The 17,381-nt window shown below is 36.7% G+C and overlaps 1 protein-coding gene across 31 annotated transcripts in view; it reads right to left on the minus strand.

The window, feature by feature from the left end:
- CCSER2 (coiled-coil serine rich protein 2) overlaps positions 1-17,381 on the minus strand; it is a 163,767-nt gene that overhangs the window by 9,411 nt on the left and 136,975 nt on the right. For 9 of the 31 annotated variants that reach the window (XR_014075053.1, XM_081563398.1, XM_081563236.1 and 6 more), the window contains one exon: positions 3,192-3,276. The exons of the other annotated variants lie outside the window; for them this stretch is intronic. Coding sequence is in view for 8 of the 9 variants with exons in the window: in XM_081563398.1 (XP_081419524.1) it covers positions 3,192-3,276 (85 nt within the window). In the remaining variant the exon portion in view is untranslated. The remainder of the gene's footprint in view (positions 1-3,191; positions 3,277-17,381) is intronic. 31 annotated transcript variants of the gene reach the window in all.

A 17,381-nucleotide genomic window follows, 5' to 3' on the forward strand; every position in this document is an offset into this window, starting at 1 on the left:
TTCTTCCAATTTAAGTTACTGCACATGGAATCTAAAGGAAGTAAGATTTCTAAATTCTTTCGAGGAAGGTGTTAAAGAGCAAATTTTAAAAGTCTCTTTAAGCATGATAAGAAATAGGCAGTATTCAATACACTTTAAAAAGTCAAGTATTTCTAAAAGCAGTATGCTCTGGCAGGAACTGTTATTTAAGATTACCATTAAGACTTTTACTTGCCAAAAGTTATTATTTTTATTAAATTTTCATACTGTGAAGTAGGTTTTACATATATATATATATAAACTTTTATACATATACATATAAAACTATCATTCCTACTTTTACCCAGTTGGAAATTAGAAATACTAAACTAATGCCAATTAGAAATACTAAACTAATGCCAGCTGATAAGTCAATCTGGATAAAAGCTGAAGTGCCTACTGACAACAGGAAGACCTTTGAATGTCTAAATGTAGATATTTTCTAACCTAGAGAAAATTTAATTTGAAACTGGAAGACAAGCATCATCAAGTTAAGATTAGTAATATACCTGAGAAAAGAAATGTAAGTCAAAATTTCCTGAGGGAAAAAAAAGACACTTAAAAAAAAGAGCAAGATTTTCCTTTTATCTCCTTTATCTTCCTTTTATCTCCTTTATCTTCCCTTTATCTCCTTTTTAGAGATAGTCTTAAATTATCCAAGAACATCCTTAGCCACTGCAGCTTTCTAGTTACAAACAGTCCCATAAACATCAGTTATTTCACACTCTGAAATATCTACAACAAGCTATCTCTTTATGCCTGTGTTAGGTCCACTGCTCTTACACATTTTAAAATACAAAACTAAATACAGACTATCTTACTGAAAACTAACTAAGCCAAGGTTACCTGGCTTCTGCATTTACCAAAAAAAGGCAGTTCACTTAAGCTGATGTTCAGGAGGGCAACAGAAAGAACTTACTACTGAAATACAATAATGTAGGAGAACTATCTCAACTACATGCCATCACTTTCAGAATTAACCTGTCCAAAAATCAGCACTAGAAGTCACATACTGACTAAATGTGGAGACAAATACTGTATCACTGACTACATAAGCAGTTTAGTTTAGGAAAAGGGGAGACCTATTCTCAAACTCTCTGGAAAACCACTGGATTTATCCATTGTTTCATAACCTTCTCCTCTATTATTTTGTCATTATATAATAAGTTATTATTTTATACTTATTATTTTATATTCCTGTCAGCTGTTCTCAGGGTAAATTCAAATAATGTAGTAGTTAATACATATTTCCTTTAAAGGAACCTTCAAAGCTCAAGAAGAGCTGTCAAAAAGCTGTGAACAAGTCCTCTATCACTTTCCACGGAGTCCTAAAGGTCTCAATGATCAAGAAAAAGACTCAATGTATATTGAGGCCAACATATTCAAACGCTGGGGAACCAAACTTTTTGCTAACCTGGGGATGCAGAAAAAGGAGGTCTGACCTACAGAAAAGCTAGCAAGACAGATTTTGATAGTAGTATGGAAGAACAGACAGTGTTGCTTCATAGTTAGAAATAAAAAAAGTAGCTCTAAATCCAAAGGAGAAAGAAGCATTTGGAAATGGAGGGACAAAGACTCAGGTGAGGGACAAGAAATTTCTAAAGGTATGCAAATAAGAAACTAGTGAAATGGGTGCTTGTGGGTAACATGTTTTAAAAATAAATCTAAAACTATCTGTAATACTGAATAGTTAACTGTAAACTCCAATTACATACTGCATACAGATAAGAGGAAGGAGAAGAGGAGAGGAAAACAATGGGGAAAAAGAATGGAGACTAAAAGAGGGCTTCAGAAAATTCAGGATAAGTGTGTCCTTCTGAGGTAAATCTGTCAACCATGCAGTGTAGTGGCTACAGCCTAAGAATACATTAACAAAACTGCCCTTTGAAATTCAGATTAGTTCATTAGCAGTTTAGTATAATTCTTTATGTGCTAGCAATCTTTAGAGGAGAAAAGAAAGCAACTTAATTGAAGCAAGGGAAGTAAAAAGGAGGATTTACAAAGGTGGTAGGAGATGGGAAAGGAGGAGAAGAGAGGAATGCTTTGAACAAATTAACTTGCTACTAAATAACTTGATATAAAAGCCTATGCAAACTCTATACCACTGTTCTTTAAAAAGTGCAAAAGGGAAGGAAAGGAATAATGACCAAAACATACATTTCAAACCTTGTCTCAAATTCATGTTGAAATTTCCTATTGACTAATTCAAGAAATAAATTTTTATTTGAATAAATCACATTTAAAAATTTTAACTGTTTAAAATTTCCCCCCTTTAGATCTTTGATACTTCACATTATTTAGGTAAGGATAATTTATGAAAAAATTGATATGAATTACAAATTAGGGCAAATCCCTGGAGAAGACATAAAAGTGACTGTGACTGACAATATTTAAATATCTTTTTCATTAATATTAGCTTTTCTGGGTGACTTTTCAAAAAAGATAAAATATAATGAACTTACCAGGTAAGTACATAACCCAAAATAATAAACAGTTTTGGAAAGCAGATTCAATGTAAACAAAGATTTTTTTTGAAGTCAAACAATTACTAAATCATTAGAAATGTTAGTAAACCATGCATATTCAAAAGTCATTTCTTCTGTACTGTAAAGCGGCTGATAAATTATAAAGACATATTAGTTATTTTAAAACACTCTTTAAATGACTTAAAAGATTTCTGTATTAGAAAACAGTGAAACACAATCAAAGCCTTTTTATTAGGAAATATTTAAAGAAATGTGCAATGGTCTAGTAAGTCTGCTCCCTAAACAATATGCATCTGTCCATTATACCACTGCATTAGGTATGTACATTTTTAACATGACTATATTTTAAAAACAAGTTTTATTCATATTAGCTCAAGGTCATGAAAATAGAAAATATATTAAAGACAGATGCATGTCGGTAGGTATAGGGTCACTGGCAACAGGTTTAAATGGCATTAGAACGACATTGAATTCAGACAGCTTTCCTGAGGCTCTACGTGGAAAAGTCTGTTCACATGCAGATGTAGGAAATATTAATTAAGAGAGGAGAGCCCAGGGAGTGCTGGTTTAGCATGTGCCTGCAAATCACTCTGGACGGAGAGCAGGTGCTGGGGAGGGATGGTCATGCAGAAAGGGGATATGTGAATGTGAAGCAGAGCAGGATAGGAGTGAGAGACACAGACTCACTCTGTCTGCGGTGCGGCGGAACAGTCCGTGGGATCCCTTGGAAGGAGCCCTGCCAAGGAGAGAAGGAGGGAGCAGAATACCCACCCTGTGCAGAGAGAGACGGGGGTGGGAGGCATAATAAAAAAGGGAACCAAAACATAGACACCACAGTCATACTTTAAAAAAAATAACAATAGTGTTAATGAAAAGACAGATTCCATTTTTAAAAACACATGGAGCCCAAATTACTAAAAATATATCTTAATCCAAACCTAGTTATTTTTCATATATGGAGAAAAAATTATTTCCTCTAACATTTCTGGTTAATGCATATGAAGTAATATTTTTTTGGTAAACATTTATCAGCATATATCTCTTTTTAAAGTAGTACATTACAGTTTTTTTGCAAAAATGAAAGCACTTAAAAGGGAAGACAGACTTTAGGTGTTAAATACACAGAAATTGCATCAATAATAAATCAGGCAATTAAAAATTACCATTCAAAAATTTTTTATTTCTTTTTTACATCTTAGGTTTTCAAAGGATTGGCAAGAAAAATAAAGAACATTAGTGAAGATAGTAGAACCACCAGAGCACTCAAAAGACTCAGCAAGTTTTAAGAGTGAGTACTATATCAAGAATGTGACATACAGGCACGGGTTACACATGCAAACCTTTTAATTTTAAAAACTTGTGGCTTCTTAGCTTTACTTATTTTTATCAGCTTATAAGAACTAGAATACAACTGAAATGTCATTTACTTCAATTTCCTCACGTTCCAGGTAAAACTGGGTCTTCTAGAGGGAATTTGTTCACACAAATAGAACCACATTGGGTCTCATGTCTCTCTGTTCCTTGCTTCCTCACTGATGAGACACATTAAACTACAGAAACTCTCATGATAGCATCAACAAAAATGAGCCCGTAAAACACCACCATACCTAGCTCAATTTGCAAAAAGAAAGTACGCATAATTTTTCACACCAATTAATCTGATATGAAAATGAAGTACTAAAGGATTGCAAGTGTATTTTACTGATGTTTAGAGATTTCAGGAACTTTCAGGTCCAAATAGAAAACTTATTTCCACCCCTGTACCAGCATTCCTTGGCTATGGTACAGTATAATCAAACACTTATTTAAATTTATGAGTAATTCTACCATAAGTTGTTCACCATAAAGCAAAATCCAAAACAGAAGATTCATTTTGTATGTTGATTTAGGTAACAAATAGCCATAAGAAACTAAATACAATTAACAATCTTTAGAGTATCCTAATAAATAGAGATCCTGTCTCTTCAAATTATTCTAATTTCTCCACTAATTTAGCAATGGGTGTTTGTGGAAATAGATTAGAAAATATTTAATAGGGTGATGACCTCAGGTGCTCTCCATAGATGTTACTTGAGAACTCCATTTTGCCGCTTAAGAGATGTTCTGACCCAAAACCTTTACACAAAGCAAGTCCACAGCCAAGAAGGAGCATGCCCTTCCCTCCCTAGGGGTTTCAGCAGGGTCAGCTTCTACTCACTGCACTGCCTAAAGAAACTTTCAGATAAGTATTTTGTATGCAAGCTAAACCAGCAGTCAAGAGATTCCCTCTCAAAGAAGTTCTCTCTAGAGGTTTATGGAAATAGTATCCACTGGGAATCAGGGAACTGTGTTTTTCCTCGTATCTTCTAAGAGCCCTGTAACCTGGAGGAAGCCATTGATCTCTAAATCTCAGTCTTCATTTGTAAGATGCAAGGCTGGAATTTGTGTCCCTACCCCCAAGTTTCACATGTTGAAACCTATTGCCCCAGTGTGATGGTTTGGAGATGGGCCTTTGGGTGGTGATTAGGTCACGAGGGTGGAACCCTCATGAACCACATTAGTACCCTGTAAAAGAAATCTCAGAGAACTCCCTTGTCCCTTCCCCATGTGAGGACACAGGGAAAAGACAGCTATCTACGATCTGGAAGCAGGCCGGTACCTTGATCTTGGAACTACTAGCCTCCAAAACTGTAAGAAATTAATTTCTATTGTTTATAAGCCAGTCAGTCTATGGTATTCTGTTATAACTGCCTAAATGAACTTCTCACTTTTAGTTGTTATAATTCCGTTGCTCCATATCCCCAATCCACAGTCATTGTGATTCTTTAACCTTATAATTCTATTTATATGGCACTTAAAACAATCAACTTTGTATTAAATTGTCTCTCCTAATAAATCATTAGCTCTTTACAATAACTTAAGTGAAAGTATCTGGAAGAATACCTAGAACCTGGCAGGAGTTTAAAAGATGTTAAATGTCCCACATTCTCTGCCTAACCATCCTCAACACACAGCAGACCCTGTTTACTGATTCAAACTAAATTAATTAAGTTATTGTGTTTAACTGCAGATGAAGATATAACAATCTGCCAGGCATGGACACACATTGTAAGTACCTAAGAATCTTAAAAAAACAAACACAATGATACCCATTCTTAATTCCCCCAAGCCCAACAAATCATGATCTCTGGGATGGACCTGAGCATAAGGAGAAAGAGAGAATCTTGTGAGTAATACATAAAAACAGTTCTGCCTGTGACTGCCAAGGGGCACTCCTCTATTAAGTTGGCTGAATAGTTGTCAAACATTTGAGTTTCTACCTAACAGGCAAAGAACATTACTTGTTCTATTTTTGCCACTTAAAAATGCTTCCTTTCACTTCCAAAACCCTAGCTGTCATAATCCTATCCAGCCTTCCCAATCCATTTCAAACCATTTTGTAAAAGCTTTTCCTGATCCTACCTAAATAAATTATGATCATTTTGTTTATAAGTATCCACATCTGTGGATACCTGTCTCACAGAATTTTTCTTCCTATTTTCATTATGTTGATTTGAGTATTCTTCTATTAAAGATAACCACCCTGATAATAATAGCTTACTTACTTTTCTTGGTGTCAACTATATCTTCTTGACTTTCACAGAATCAAAGTAATATACTATGATTAAAATTTAATAGAAGAGAGACTTCTAGTTCCACACGAGATGCAACAGATACACTCTCCTTTTTCTTCTGCAAAGTACAGCTAAAAACTCTAGACATTAAATCTAAAACAAAGAACTCTGAAAGGTATAGTTGAGAAGACAGACCAGCTAGGGTCCTGGAAATTCAACCCTCCCCCCCAAAAAAAAATCGTAGAAAATTCCCTGTTTTTCTTTCTTTCTTTCTTTCTTTTTTTGCCAAATGTATCCCAGACTAGGTGATGAAGAAGCCAGAATCTGGAAATGCCAATGGGCACACACATAAACAAAATCAACAAAGTCTCAGGGAAAAGCTGCACCCTGCCAAAGGACCAGGAAAGAGGTGACCTGGCAATACACAAAACCTGTCCACAATAAACTGCTAAGTGCCACGGGACAAACAGAGGCTGCAGCACTCCTATTCCAGTTAGGAAAGACCAACTGGGAAACCTAGGCTTCCACCCTCACTGGCTCTACTACTAATGTCTTACGGAGTTTGTGAAATGAACTACGTCAGGTTTGATGGCAATGTGACCTGAGGACCTCTAATCTATATTTCCTGCACATGCTGGACTCCTGCTGCAGATCCTAAATTAAAACTGCTGAATAGTTGCTAAAAGAGAAGAATAATGCTGAGAACTGGACATCTTCTGAACTAGAGACAACATACTTTTCCCTCATAATGAATGAGATGCGTTCCATAACCCTATTGTATGTATAGAATAATTTTACCTCCCAGTACAAACTCTTGGTAAATAACTTGTGCATTAACTTCCATCTTTTTCCTATAAAAACCTCTGCCCATTTTTCTCCAGTGGGATAATATTGTCATTTCCTCTAGAAATCTGTGACCATCAAATTGCAATTCTGAAGACCACCTCCCCCCAACAAACTGTCTTTTTGCCTCTGTACAGTTTGTGGTCTTTTCAGTTAGCAAGTTCTTAAGTACAGGAAATATTTAAGACATTTATATTATACATGGGGAGAAGAAGAGACCTAATGAGAGTAAGATTTATATGCTTAGTAAATAAACCACATAAAGTTATATATATAACATAATACCAAGAGCAACCATAATATTTCTCTATAAGCAGATACACTCAAAACACCACATATAAATCAAAATGGCATTCTAAAAGAGCTAAAAATAACACAGAGAAAGGCAAGAAATGGAAAATAAAAGAGAAAAAAAAATGAAACCAAGAAATGGTAAACTTAAGCCCTAATGTTATCAATAATTCCATTAATATAAAGGGTGCTCAGACACAAATGAAAAGACAGATTGGCAGAATGGATTAAAAAAATCATGACCCAACTATATGCTGCATACAGGAAATCCACCTTATATATAAAAGTGTAAGTATTTTTAAGTAAAATAGTAAAAGCACATACCAGGCAAAAAAATTCAAAAAAAAGCAAGAGTGCCTATATTACTATCAAATAAAGGAGGATTCAGAGCAAATTACCAAATAGAGAGGGACCTTAAAAAATGATAAAAGAATCAATCCACCAAGAAGACAAAACAAGCCTAAATGTGTACACACCAATTGTACATGAAACAAAACTGACACAACTGAAATGAGAATAACCAAATTCAAAATTACACTTGGAGAGTCCAACACTTCTCTCTCAACAATTGATAAAACAACTAGACAATAAAATCAGCAACGATATGGAAAAATTCAAGGACACCATCAACAAACAGAATCGACTCAACATTTATAGAATGCTCCATCTAACAACAAATACATATTATTTTCAAGAGTCCACAGGACACTTACCAAAACAGATCATAGCCTAGGCCATGAAATAAACCACAACAAACCTAAAAGAACTGAAATTACACAGAATGTGTTCTCTGAGCATAAAGGAATCAAAGGAGAAATCAGTATCAGAAAGATGACAGGAAAATTCCCAAACACTCAGATACTAAACAGTGTAATTCATGGGTCAAAGAAGTTGTCTCAAGGGAAATTAAAAAAACACACGTATGAATACAAAAGTAAATACATGTTATCAAAAGCTGTAGGACACAGTTAAAGCAGTGACAAAATATCAGAAGTTGCAGGACACAGTGTTAGGGAAATTAAATAAATAGTCTTGTTTAGGCTTCAGAGACTGAGAGCAGGCCTCTGACCTTGCTTCTAACCTGCCTGGACACTGCCCTGACTGGGAGTGACTGTGAGTGACTGCCTGCTGTGAGTGCAAGACTTGCAGCACCACAGTTAAGATGGGGCAGAAACCTTGAGACTGTTGAGTCCCTGGAGGGGGCCTGGCCAACGAAGCCCCAGGCTTAACTACATTCCAAGTTTTACACAACAAAACAGCATTAGTATGAAGCTGCAATTTGGTCACAGATTGATGATGATATCAGTTTGCATCCTGGGATTATAAACAGGAACCGTGAACTGCAATCTTAAGTCTCACCCACAGAGCAGATGAGTTGCCTGGGACCTTTTCCCAAATGGGACTCCAAATGTGCTGTGACACTGGACTTCACAGCACTGTTTAAGTCTGGATGTTGGTCAAAACCCAGTTTGGTGATGTATCCTCTGCTGTTCCTATTTCTCTTTTCTTTTAATGTTAGTATATAGAAAGTAAGCTAGATAACTCTCTAATAAATATTTATATTATGTATCTGTATATAACAAGTGGCTTATTTTGTTAACATATCCTTTGAGAGGAAAGTGAAAACTTTTGGCAAAACACACAGCTAACACAGTGACAAAATTTCAAAAGTTGCAGGAAGAACAGAAAAAATAAATGTCAAATCAGTAAGCTAAAACTTCATACCTGAAGAAACTTGGGAGGGGGTGAAGATCAAAATAAAACAAAAGTAGGTAGAAAGAAGAATCCAACAAAGAATAGAAACGACTGAAATTGTACAAAGAAAATTAAGAGAACAAGAAAGTCAACAAAATCAACACACCAAAGACTGACAAAGAAAAACAGAAGACACAAATTAACAAAATCAGGTGAGATATCAATACAGGTCCCCCAGCCATTAAAAAGACAAGGGAATACTATGAACAACTTTTTTAGTCGTAAATTTGAGAAGAAATGGACTAATTCCTCAAAACCACCAACTATCAAAACTCATCTGAGATGAAAGAGATCATATGAATAGGTCTATAACAATTAAAAACTGCTAAAAAAGAAATCATCAGGCCCAGATGGTTTCACTGACGAATGCTATCAAATATGTCCAAGAATTAACAACAATTCTACACAATCTCTTCCAGAAAGTAGAAGAAAGAATGCTTTCCAACTCATTTATGAGGACAGAATTACCTAATAACACAAAACCAGAAAAAATAGCATCAAAAAAAGAAAAAAATACAGACCATTATCTATCACGAATATAGATGTAAACTATCTTTAACAAAACACTAGTGTATATAATTAAGAAATAGTGTATAGAAAAGAATTTTACACCATGACCAGTAGGATTTAGGTTAACCAGACTGATTCACTATTCAAAAATCAATCAATGCAATCAAGAGGCTAAAGTGCAAAAATCACATGTTCATATTATATTAGTATAGCAAAAGCATTTAACAGAATTCAGCACACATTTCATGATTAAACCTCTCAGTAAATCAGGAATAGAGGAAAATTTCCTCAGCCTTCCCTCTATGATACACTTACAGCTAAAATTTACTTAATAGTGAAAGAAATTTACTTAATAGTGAAAGACTGAGTGTTCTCCCCCTTAGATCAAGAACAAGGCAAGAATGCTCACTCTCACCATTCTTATTCAACATAGTATTGGAAGTTCTAGCCAGTGGCATAATGCAAGAAAAGGAAATAAAGACATGTAGATCAAAAAGAAAAAAAAAGCATTCCTATTTGCAGATGGCATGATGGTCTACAAAGAAAACCCCAATCTAAAGAAAAACTCCCAGAAAAATAACCGAGTTCAATAAGTTCACAGGATACAAGATAAATACACAAACATAAATTGTGCTTCTAAATACCAACAGTGAACACATGGAAACTTAAATTTAAAATATAATAATATCATCTATGATCACTCAAAAGATGAAATAATAAATTTAACAACATATACAGGAACTTGTATTCTGAAAACTAAAATGCTGATGAAAGAAATCAAAAGAAGTCTTAAACTAATGGAGAGATATATCTTAGTTATGCATTGGAAGACTCAACATATTAAAGATAAAGATGTTCAGTTCAGTTCAGTTCAGTCGCTCAGTTGTGTCCGACTCTTTGCGATCCCATGAACTGCAGCGCGCCAGGCCTCTCTGTCCATCAAGAACTCCCGGAGTCTACCCAAACCCATGTCCGTCGAGTCGGTTATGCCATCCAACCATCTCATCCTCTGTCGTCCCCTTACCCTCCCGCCCCCAAACCTACCCAGCATTAGGGTCTTTTCCAATGAGTCAACCCTTCGCGTGAGGTGCCCAAAGTATTGGAGCTTCAGCTTCAACATCAGTCCTTCCAATGAACACCCAGGATTGATCTCTTTTAGGATGCATTGATTGGATCTCCTTGCAGTCCAAGGGACTCTCAAGAGTCTTCTCCAACACCACAGTTCAAAAGCATCAATTCTGCGGCGCTCAGCTTTCTTCACCGTCCAACTCTCACATCCATACATGACCACTGGAAAAACCATAGCCTTGACTAGACGGACTTTTGTTGGCAAAGTAATGTCTCTGCTTTTAAATATGCTATCTAGGTTGGCCATAACCTTCCTTCCAAGGAGTAAGCGTCTTTTAATTTCATGGCTGCAATCACCATCTGCAGTGATTTTGGAGCCCAAAAAAATAAAGTCTGACACTGTTTCCACTGTTTCCCCATCTATTTCCCATGAAGTGATGGGACCAGATGCCATCTTAGTTTTCGGAATGTTGAGCTTTAAGTCAACTTTTTCACTCTCCTCTTTCACCTTCATCAAGAGGCTGTTTAGTTCTTCTTCACTTTCTGCCATAAGGGTGGTGTAATCCGCATATCTGAGGTTATTGATATTTCTCCCAGCAATCTTGATTCCAGCTTGTGTTTCTTCCAGCCCAGCGTTTCTCATGATGTACTCTGCATATAAGTTAAATAAACAGGGTGACAATATACAGCCTTGACGGACTCCTTTTCCTATTTGGAACCAGTCTGTTGTTCCATGTCCAGTTCTAACTGTTGCTTCCTGACCTGCATACAGGTTTCTCAAGAGACAGGTCAGATGGTCTGGTATTCCCATCTCCTTCAGAATTTTCCACAATTTATTGTGATCCACACAGTCAAAGGCTTTGGCATAGTCAATAAAGCAGAAATAGATGTTTTTCTGGAACTCTCTTGCTTTTTCGATGATCCAGTGGATGTTGGCAATTTGATCTCTGGTTCCTCTGCCTTTTCTAAAACCAGCTTGAACATCTGGAAGTTCACGGTTCACGTATTGCTGAAGCCTGGTTTGGAGAATTTTGAGCATTACTTTACTAGCATGTGAGATGAGTGCAATTGTGTGGTAGTTTGAGCATTCTTTGGCATTGCCTTTCTTTGGGATTGGAACGAAGACTGACCTCTTCCAGTCCTGTGGCCACTGCTGAGTTTTCCAAATTTGCTGGCATATCGAGTGCAGCACTTTCACAGCATCACCTTTGAGGATTTGAAATAGCTCAACTGGAATTCCATCACCTCCACTACCTTTGTTCGTAGTGATGCTTTCTAAGGCCCACTTGACTTCACATTCCAGGATGTCTGGCTCTAGGTGAGTGATCACACCATCGTGATTATCTGGGTCGTGAAGATCTTTTTTGTACAGTTCTTCTGTGTATTCTTGCCACCTCTTCTTAATATCTTCTGCTTCTGTTAGGTCCATACCATTTCTGTCCTTTATCGAGCCTATCTTTGCATGAAATGTTCCTTTGGTATCTCTAATTTTCTTGAAGAGATCTCTAGTCTTTCCCAATCCGTTGTTTTCCTCTATTTCTTTGCACTGATCGCTGAGGAAGGCTTTCTTATCTCTCCTTGCTATTCTTTGGAACTCTGCATTCAAATGGGAATATCTTTCCTTTTCTCCTTTGCTTTTCGCTTCTCTTCTCTTCCCAGCTCTCTGTAAGGCCTCCTCAGACAGCCATTTTGCTTTTTTGCATTTCTTTTCCATGGGGATTTTCTTGATCCCTGTCTCCTGTACAGTGTCACGAACCGCTGTCCATAGTTCATCAGGCACTCTGTCTATCAGGTCTAGTCCCTTAAATCTATTTGTCACTTCCACTGTATACTCATAAGGGATTTGATCTAGGTCATACCTGAATGGTCTAGTGGTTTTCCCTACTTTCTTCAATTTAAGTCTGAATTTGGCAATAAGCAGTTCATGATCCGAGCCACAGTCTGCTCCCGGTCTTGTTTTTGCTGACTGTATAGAGCTTCTCCATCTTTGGCTGCAAAGAATATAATCAGTCTGATTTCGGTGTTGACCATCTGGTGATGTCCACGTGTAGAGTCTTCTCTTGTGTTGTTGGAATAGGGTGTTTGCTATTACCAGTGCGTTCTTGATGTTACTTCTCCCCAAAATGATGTTTATGTATTAACACATTTCCTTCAAAATCCTGGCCAAGATTTGTTTTTCCAGATATAGACAATCTTATTCTAAAATTACATCAAAAGGTAATATTTTAAAAAATAATAATAATAATAAAGTAGGATGAATCACCGTATTCAATTTAAGACTTATTATAGAGTGTGAGAGCGAAAGTCGCTCAGTCATGTCTGACTCTTTACGACCCCATGGACTATACAGTCCATGGAATTCTCCAGGCCAGAATACTGGAGTGAGCAGCCTTTCCCTTTTCCAAGGGATCTTCCCCATTCAGGGGTCGAACCCAGGTCTTCTGCATTGTAGGCGGATTCTTTACCAGCTGAGCCACGAGGGAAGCCCACACTGTGAGAGTTGGGCCGTAAAGAAGGGTGAGTGTTAAAGAACTGATGCTTTTGAACTGCGGTGTTGAAGAAGACTCTTGAGAGTCCCTTAGAGAGCAAGGAGATCCAACCAGTCCATCCTAAAGGAAATCAGTCCTTCACTGGAAGGACTGAGGCTGAAGCTGAAACTCCAATACTTTGGCCACCTGATGCAAAGAAATGACTCATTTGAAAAGACCCTGTTGCTGGGAAAGATTGAAGGCAGGAGGAGAGGGAATGACAGAGGACGAGATGGTTGGATGGCATCACCGATTCAATGGACACTGATTTTGAGCAAGCTCTGGGATACGCTGAAGAACAGGGAAGCTTGATGTGCCACAGTCCTTGGGGTCGCAAAGAGTCACACACAACTGAGCGACTGAACAACAACAAATATAACTATAGCAATCAAGACAATATGGTATTGGTGAAGGAGTAAGCACATAGATCAGTGGAACAGAGAACCCAGAAACAGATCCACACAAGTATAGTCAACTGATTTTTTGACAACGGCACAAAAGCAGTTTCAGCTAGGAGAGTCTTTAAACATATGGTGCAAAGCAACTAGATATTCACAGAAAAATAATGCACCTTGATCTAAAAATAAACTTCATATTCTATCAAAAAATTAGTTCAAAGAGATCACAGATTTAAATATAAATTATTAAACTATAAATGTTTTATAAGAAAAAAATTTCAGTGTCTTGGGCTTCAAGAAGAGTTTATACATAACACAAAGAGCACAATCTGTAAAAGAAAAACACATCAATAAATTGGACCTCATCAAAATTAAAATCTTATGCTCTGTGAAAGACTGTCAATAGGATGAAAAGACAAGCTATTGAGGGTAAAAACTTGCAAGCCACATACCTGAAAAAGGACTCATATCAAGAATATAAAAAGTATATATATTTAATAGTAGAAAAATCCAATCCAATTAGAAATCCAATTAAAAAACTATATAAAAGATCTGAAGAGACATTTCAATGATGATGGCTAATAACCACATCAAAAGACAAACACTATTAGCCATTAGGAAAATATAAATTAAAATCACAATGAGATATCAACTACATACCTACTAGAATGGCTAAAATTAAAATAATACCAACACTAAATGCTAATGAGGATACAGAGAAACCAGATCACTCATACAATACTGATGAGAATCTAAAACAGCACAGATGCTCTGATAAACAGTTAGCCACTTCCTTTGAAAACTAAATAGACAGATACAATACTACCCAGAAATCACACTACTAGGCATTTATCCTAGGGAAATGAAAATTTTTACATCAATATAAATATTCACTTTATCTGTAATAGCAAAAAACTGGGAACTACCAAAATGTCTATCAATAGATGAATGAGTAAACAAACTGGAACATCCCTACTATGGAATACTACTTGGCAATAAAGAGCAAATTATTGATAGACACAGCTACTTGGATGGGTCTCCAGGGTATTATGCTGGATGAAACAAGCCAGTCTCAAAAGCTCACACACTATATAATGCCATTTATATAAAATTCCTGAAATGACAAGATCAGAGATATGGAAAACATTGTGGTTTTCAGGGGTTAGAAAAGGCAAGGAAGAAGTGGCTATGACTATTAAAAGGCAGCACACAAGGGAGAACTTTGTAGTGGTGCGATAATCCCGTGTCTTAAATATGGTAGTCATTGTAGAAATCTACATGGCACCCCACTCCAGTACTCTTGCCTGGAAAATCCCATGGACGGAGGAGCCTGGTAGGCTACAGTCCATGGGGTCGCTAAGAGTCAGACCCGACTGAGCGACTTCACTTTCACTTTTCCCTTTCATGCACTGGAGAAGGAAATGGCAACCCACTCCAGTGTTCTTGCCTGGAGAATCCCAGGGACAGCGGAGCCTGGTGGGCTGACGTCTATGGGGTCGCACAGAGTCGGACACGACTGAAGCGACTTAGCAGCAGCAGCAGCACACAAGTGATAAAATGCAATAGTACACACTCTAAATGTCAATTTCCTGGTTTTGATATTCTACTATAGTTATATAAAATGTAACTAATGTGAGACACCGGGGAAAGAAATAAGAGATATATTTTTGCAACTTCCTATGAATTTATAAGAATTTAAAATAAAAAGTAAAAGCATAAATAGAGAAGTAAAAACAATGCACTGTAGAGTAACATAGCAGAAAATTATTTGAAATGCTAATTATATTGATAGGATCATATTTTCTTGGGGAGAGAAGGAAAATATGTTTAAGGACCTTCTCAACTCTATAAACTAATTTCCACGATAATAAGAAAATTATATATTCCTTTCAATAGTTAAAAACAACTGAAATAGCCATAAAATATGTGTAACTAAATGAGACCAGGCAAGTTCAGAGACAGCAGACATGTGAGCAACTCCAAGCAACAGCACCAAGAAACAGCGTGTGCTGGCTCCCCATGATTCCATGTCTACTGGAAGTGCTTCTAGAACTTGTAGAGAAGAGCTTAACTTAGAAACTTAGAGGATGTATGATTTAATAAGCAAAGGGTGGGAAACTTAATTTTGAGCAAAAAGACAGCATTACCGAAAAAAAAGTTCCCAGGTGAATAGGTCTGTTCTAGCAGTGAGTGCTGGAATACACTGTACTCCTGAACTCAAAACTGCAGAAGTCATGGCAGCATGACGGCAGGTTTGAGGGTCAGAAGGTCTAGTCCTCATAGCTGGAAGACATGTTCACCGTCCTCTGGTCCAGAAACAAGGCCTATCATCAGATTTACATCTTGCTGTCTGTCCATAAGTATCATAAGCTAAGAATCAGGCAATGCCTTTTATTTAGTATCCAAAGACCTTAGTTTTGGGATTGAAATACAGAAAAAACTAGTCAAAGTTCACTGAATGAATGAATAAATTGATCTATGGTTTAAAAGTTGAAGGAATTTTCCATTTTGATTTTTTGGTCAATTCCTATTACTTAGTTCAGGTTTAAAGCCAAACCCAGTGACCTCCATACAGAGCTGGCCCTGTCCAATATGGGTGCTAGCAACTACATGGGGCCAAGCAGACACGTTTCTGAACTGAAACATGTTATAAATGTAAAATACACACAAGATGTCACAGACTTAGTACAAAAACAAAAATTGGAATGCAATCTATCTCAATATCTTTATTTTGATTACATGTTCAAATGGTACTACTGGGTTAAACAGAATATTTTATTAAAATTAATTTTGCATGTTTATCCTTTAATTTGGATACTAAATTTATCCTTTAATTTGGATACTAAAGCATTTATATATATAGTTCACATTATATTTATATTGGAGCACTAACTAGAGGGCAGGAAAGCACATAATTCTTTCTTAGTTGGTGCTTTCTTAGTTAAGCTCTGCCCAGGAAAGAGCCTTTTGCTCATCTGAGTCTACTTTAAATCTTCTGATGACTTTTAAGATGAAATGGTTGACATGAGATGCTTTCTGCTAGAGAAATCACAGTAGAAGTGTATGAAAACAAAAAGCAGTAGGAATGCATATGAATATATAACATCCAAGGGAAAAAATAAAGTAGGAAAACATAGGGTATCTGACATATAGCTTAACCATAGGCATAAAACTCAAGTTATACTTTAAATTGGTGGGACAACACATACACACATAAACAAGAACAAAGGAATATGAAAACATAAAAAACAAAGAGTATCTGGACTCAGGGTTTGAGAGAAAATTTCATTTCTCTCAAGATAAAGCCTACAGAGACCAAGTAAAAACATCCTTCCGTGAACTCTAACCCTGTGGAACAAGATAAGGAACTGTGGGCCAAATTCTTCAGAACACCTGCTGCGTTTTCCTCAGCAGCTGCTTTTTCTTGAAGCAGAGATGACGACAGACGAGAGTCACCGTGAGCCTAGAGGATGGGGGACTTTTAATTTTAACACTGAAGAGATAAAACTTTTTCTGATTCATGAAGATTAGTTTGCTTGTGTCTCCCTCTTCTGGGAGAGCTCAGGAAGTCTCCTGGAATGGTCTTACTTGCTTCAAAAGGGGTCTGGGCACTTGGCATTGAAGCACTGAACTTTCTTGTGGATGAAACTGTCTTCCATACACTCATGCACACCCCCCACCACAACCTGCCCCATTTTGAATCTATACCTGTATCTAATTTCTCTGGCATCTTTCAAGTTCCAATCCTACATATTCAAATTCCTCTACCTTTCTGTCCTGCCAGAATTGCAAGTTCAAGTGATTAAAATATATATAAAACCTTTAGCAGTTTTCCTTCCCTAATAAAATTTTTTCTCTCAGTTGTCTCATTTCCTTAACTGACATGCCATC

This window comes from Giraffa tippelskirchi, chromosome 2 (genome assembly GCF_054371585.1).
Source record: "Giraffa tippelskirchi isolate mGirTip1 chromosome 2, T2T-mGirTip1v1.2.pri, whole genome shotgun sequence".
NCBI classification, from domain to species: domain Eukaryota; kingdom Metazoa; phylum Chordata; class Mammalia; order Artiodactyla; family Giraffidae; genus Giraffa; species Giraffa tippelskirchi.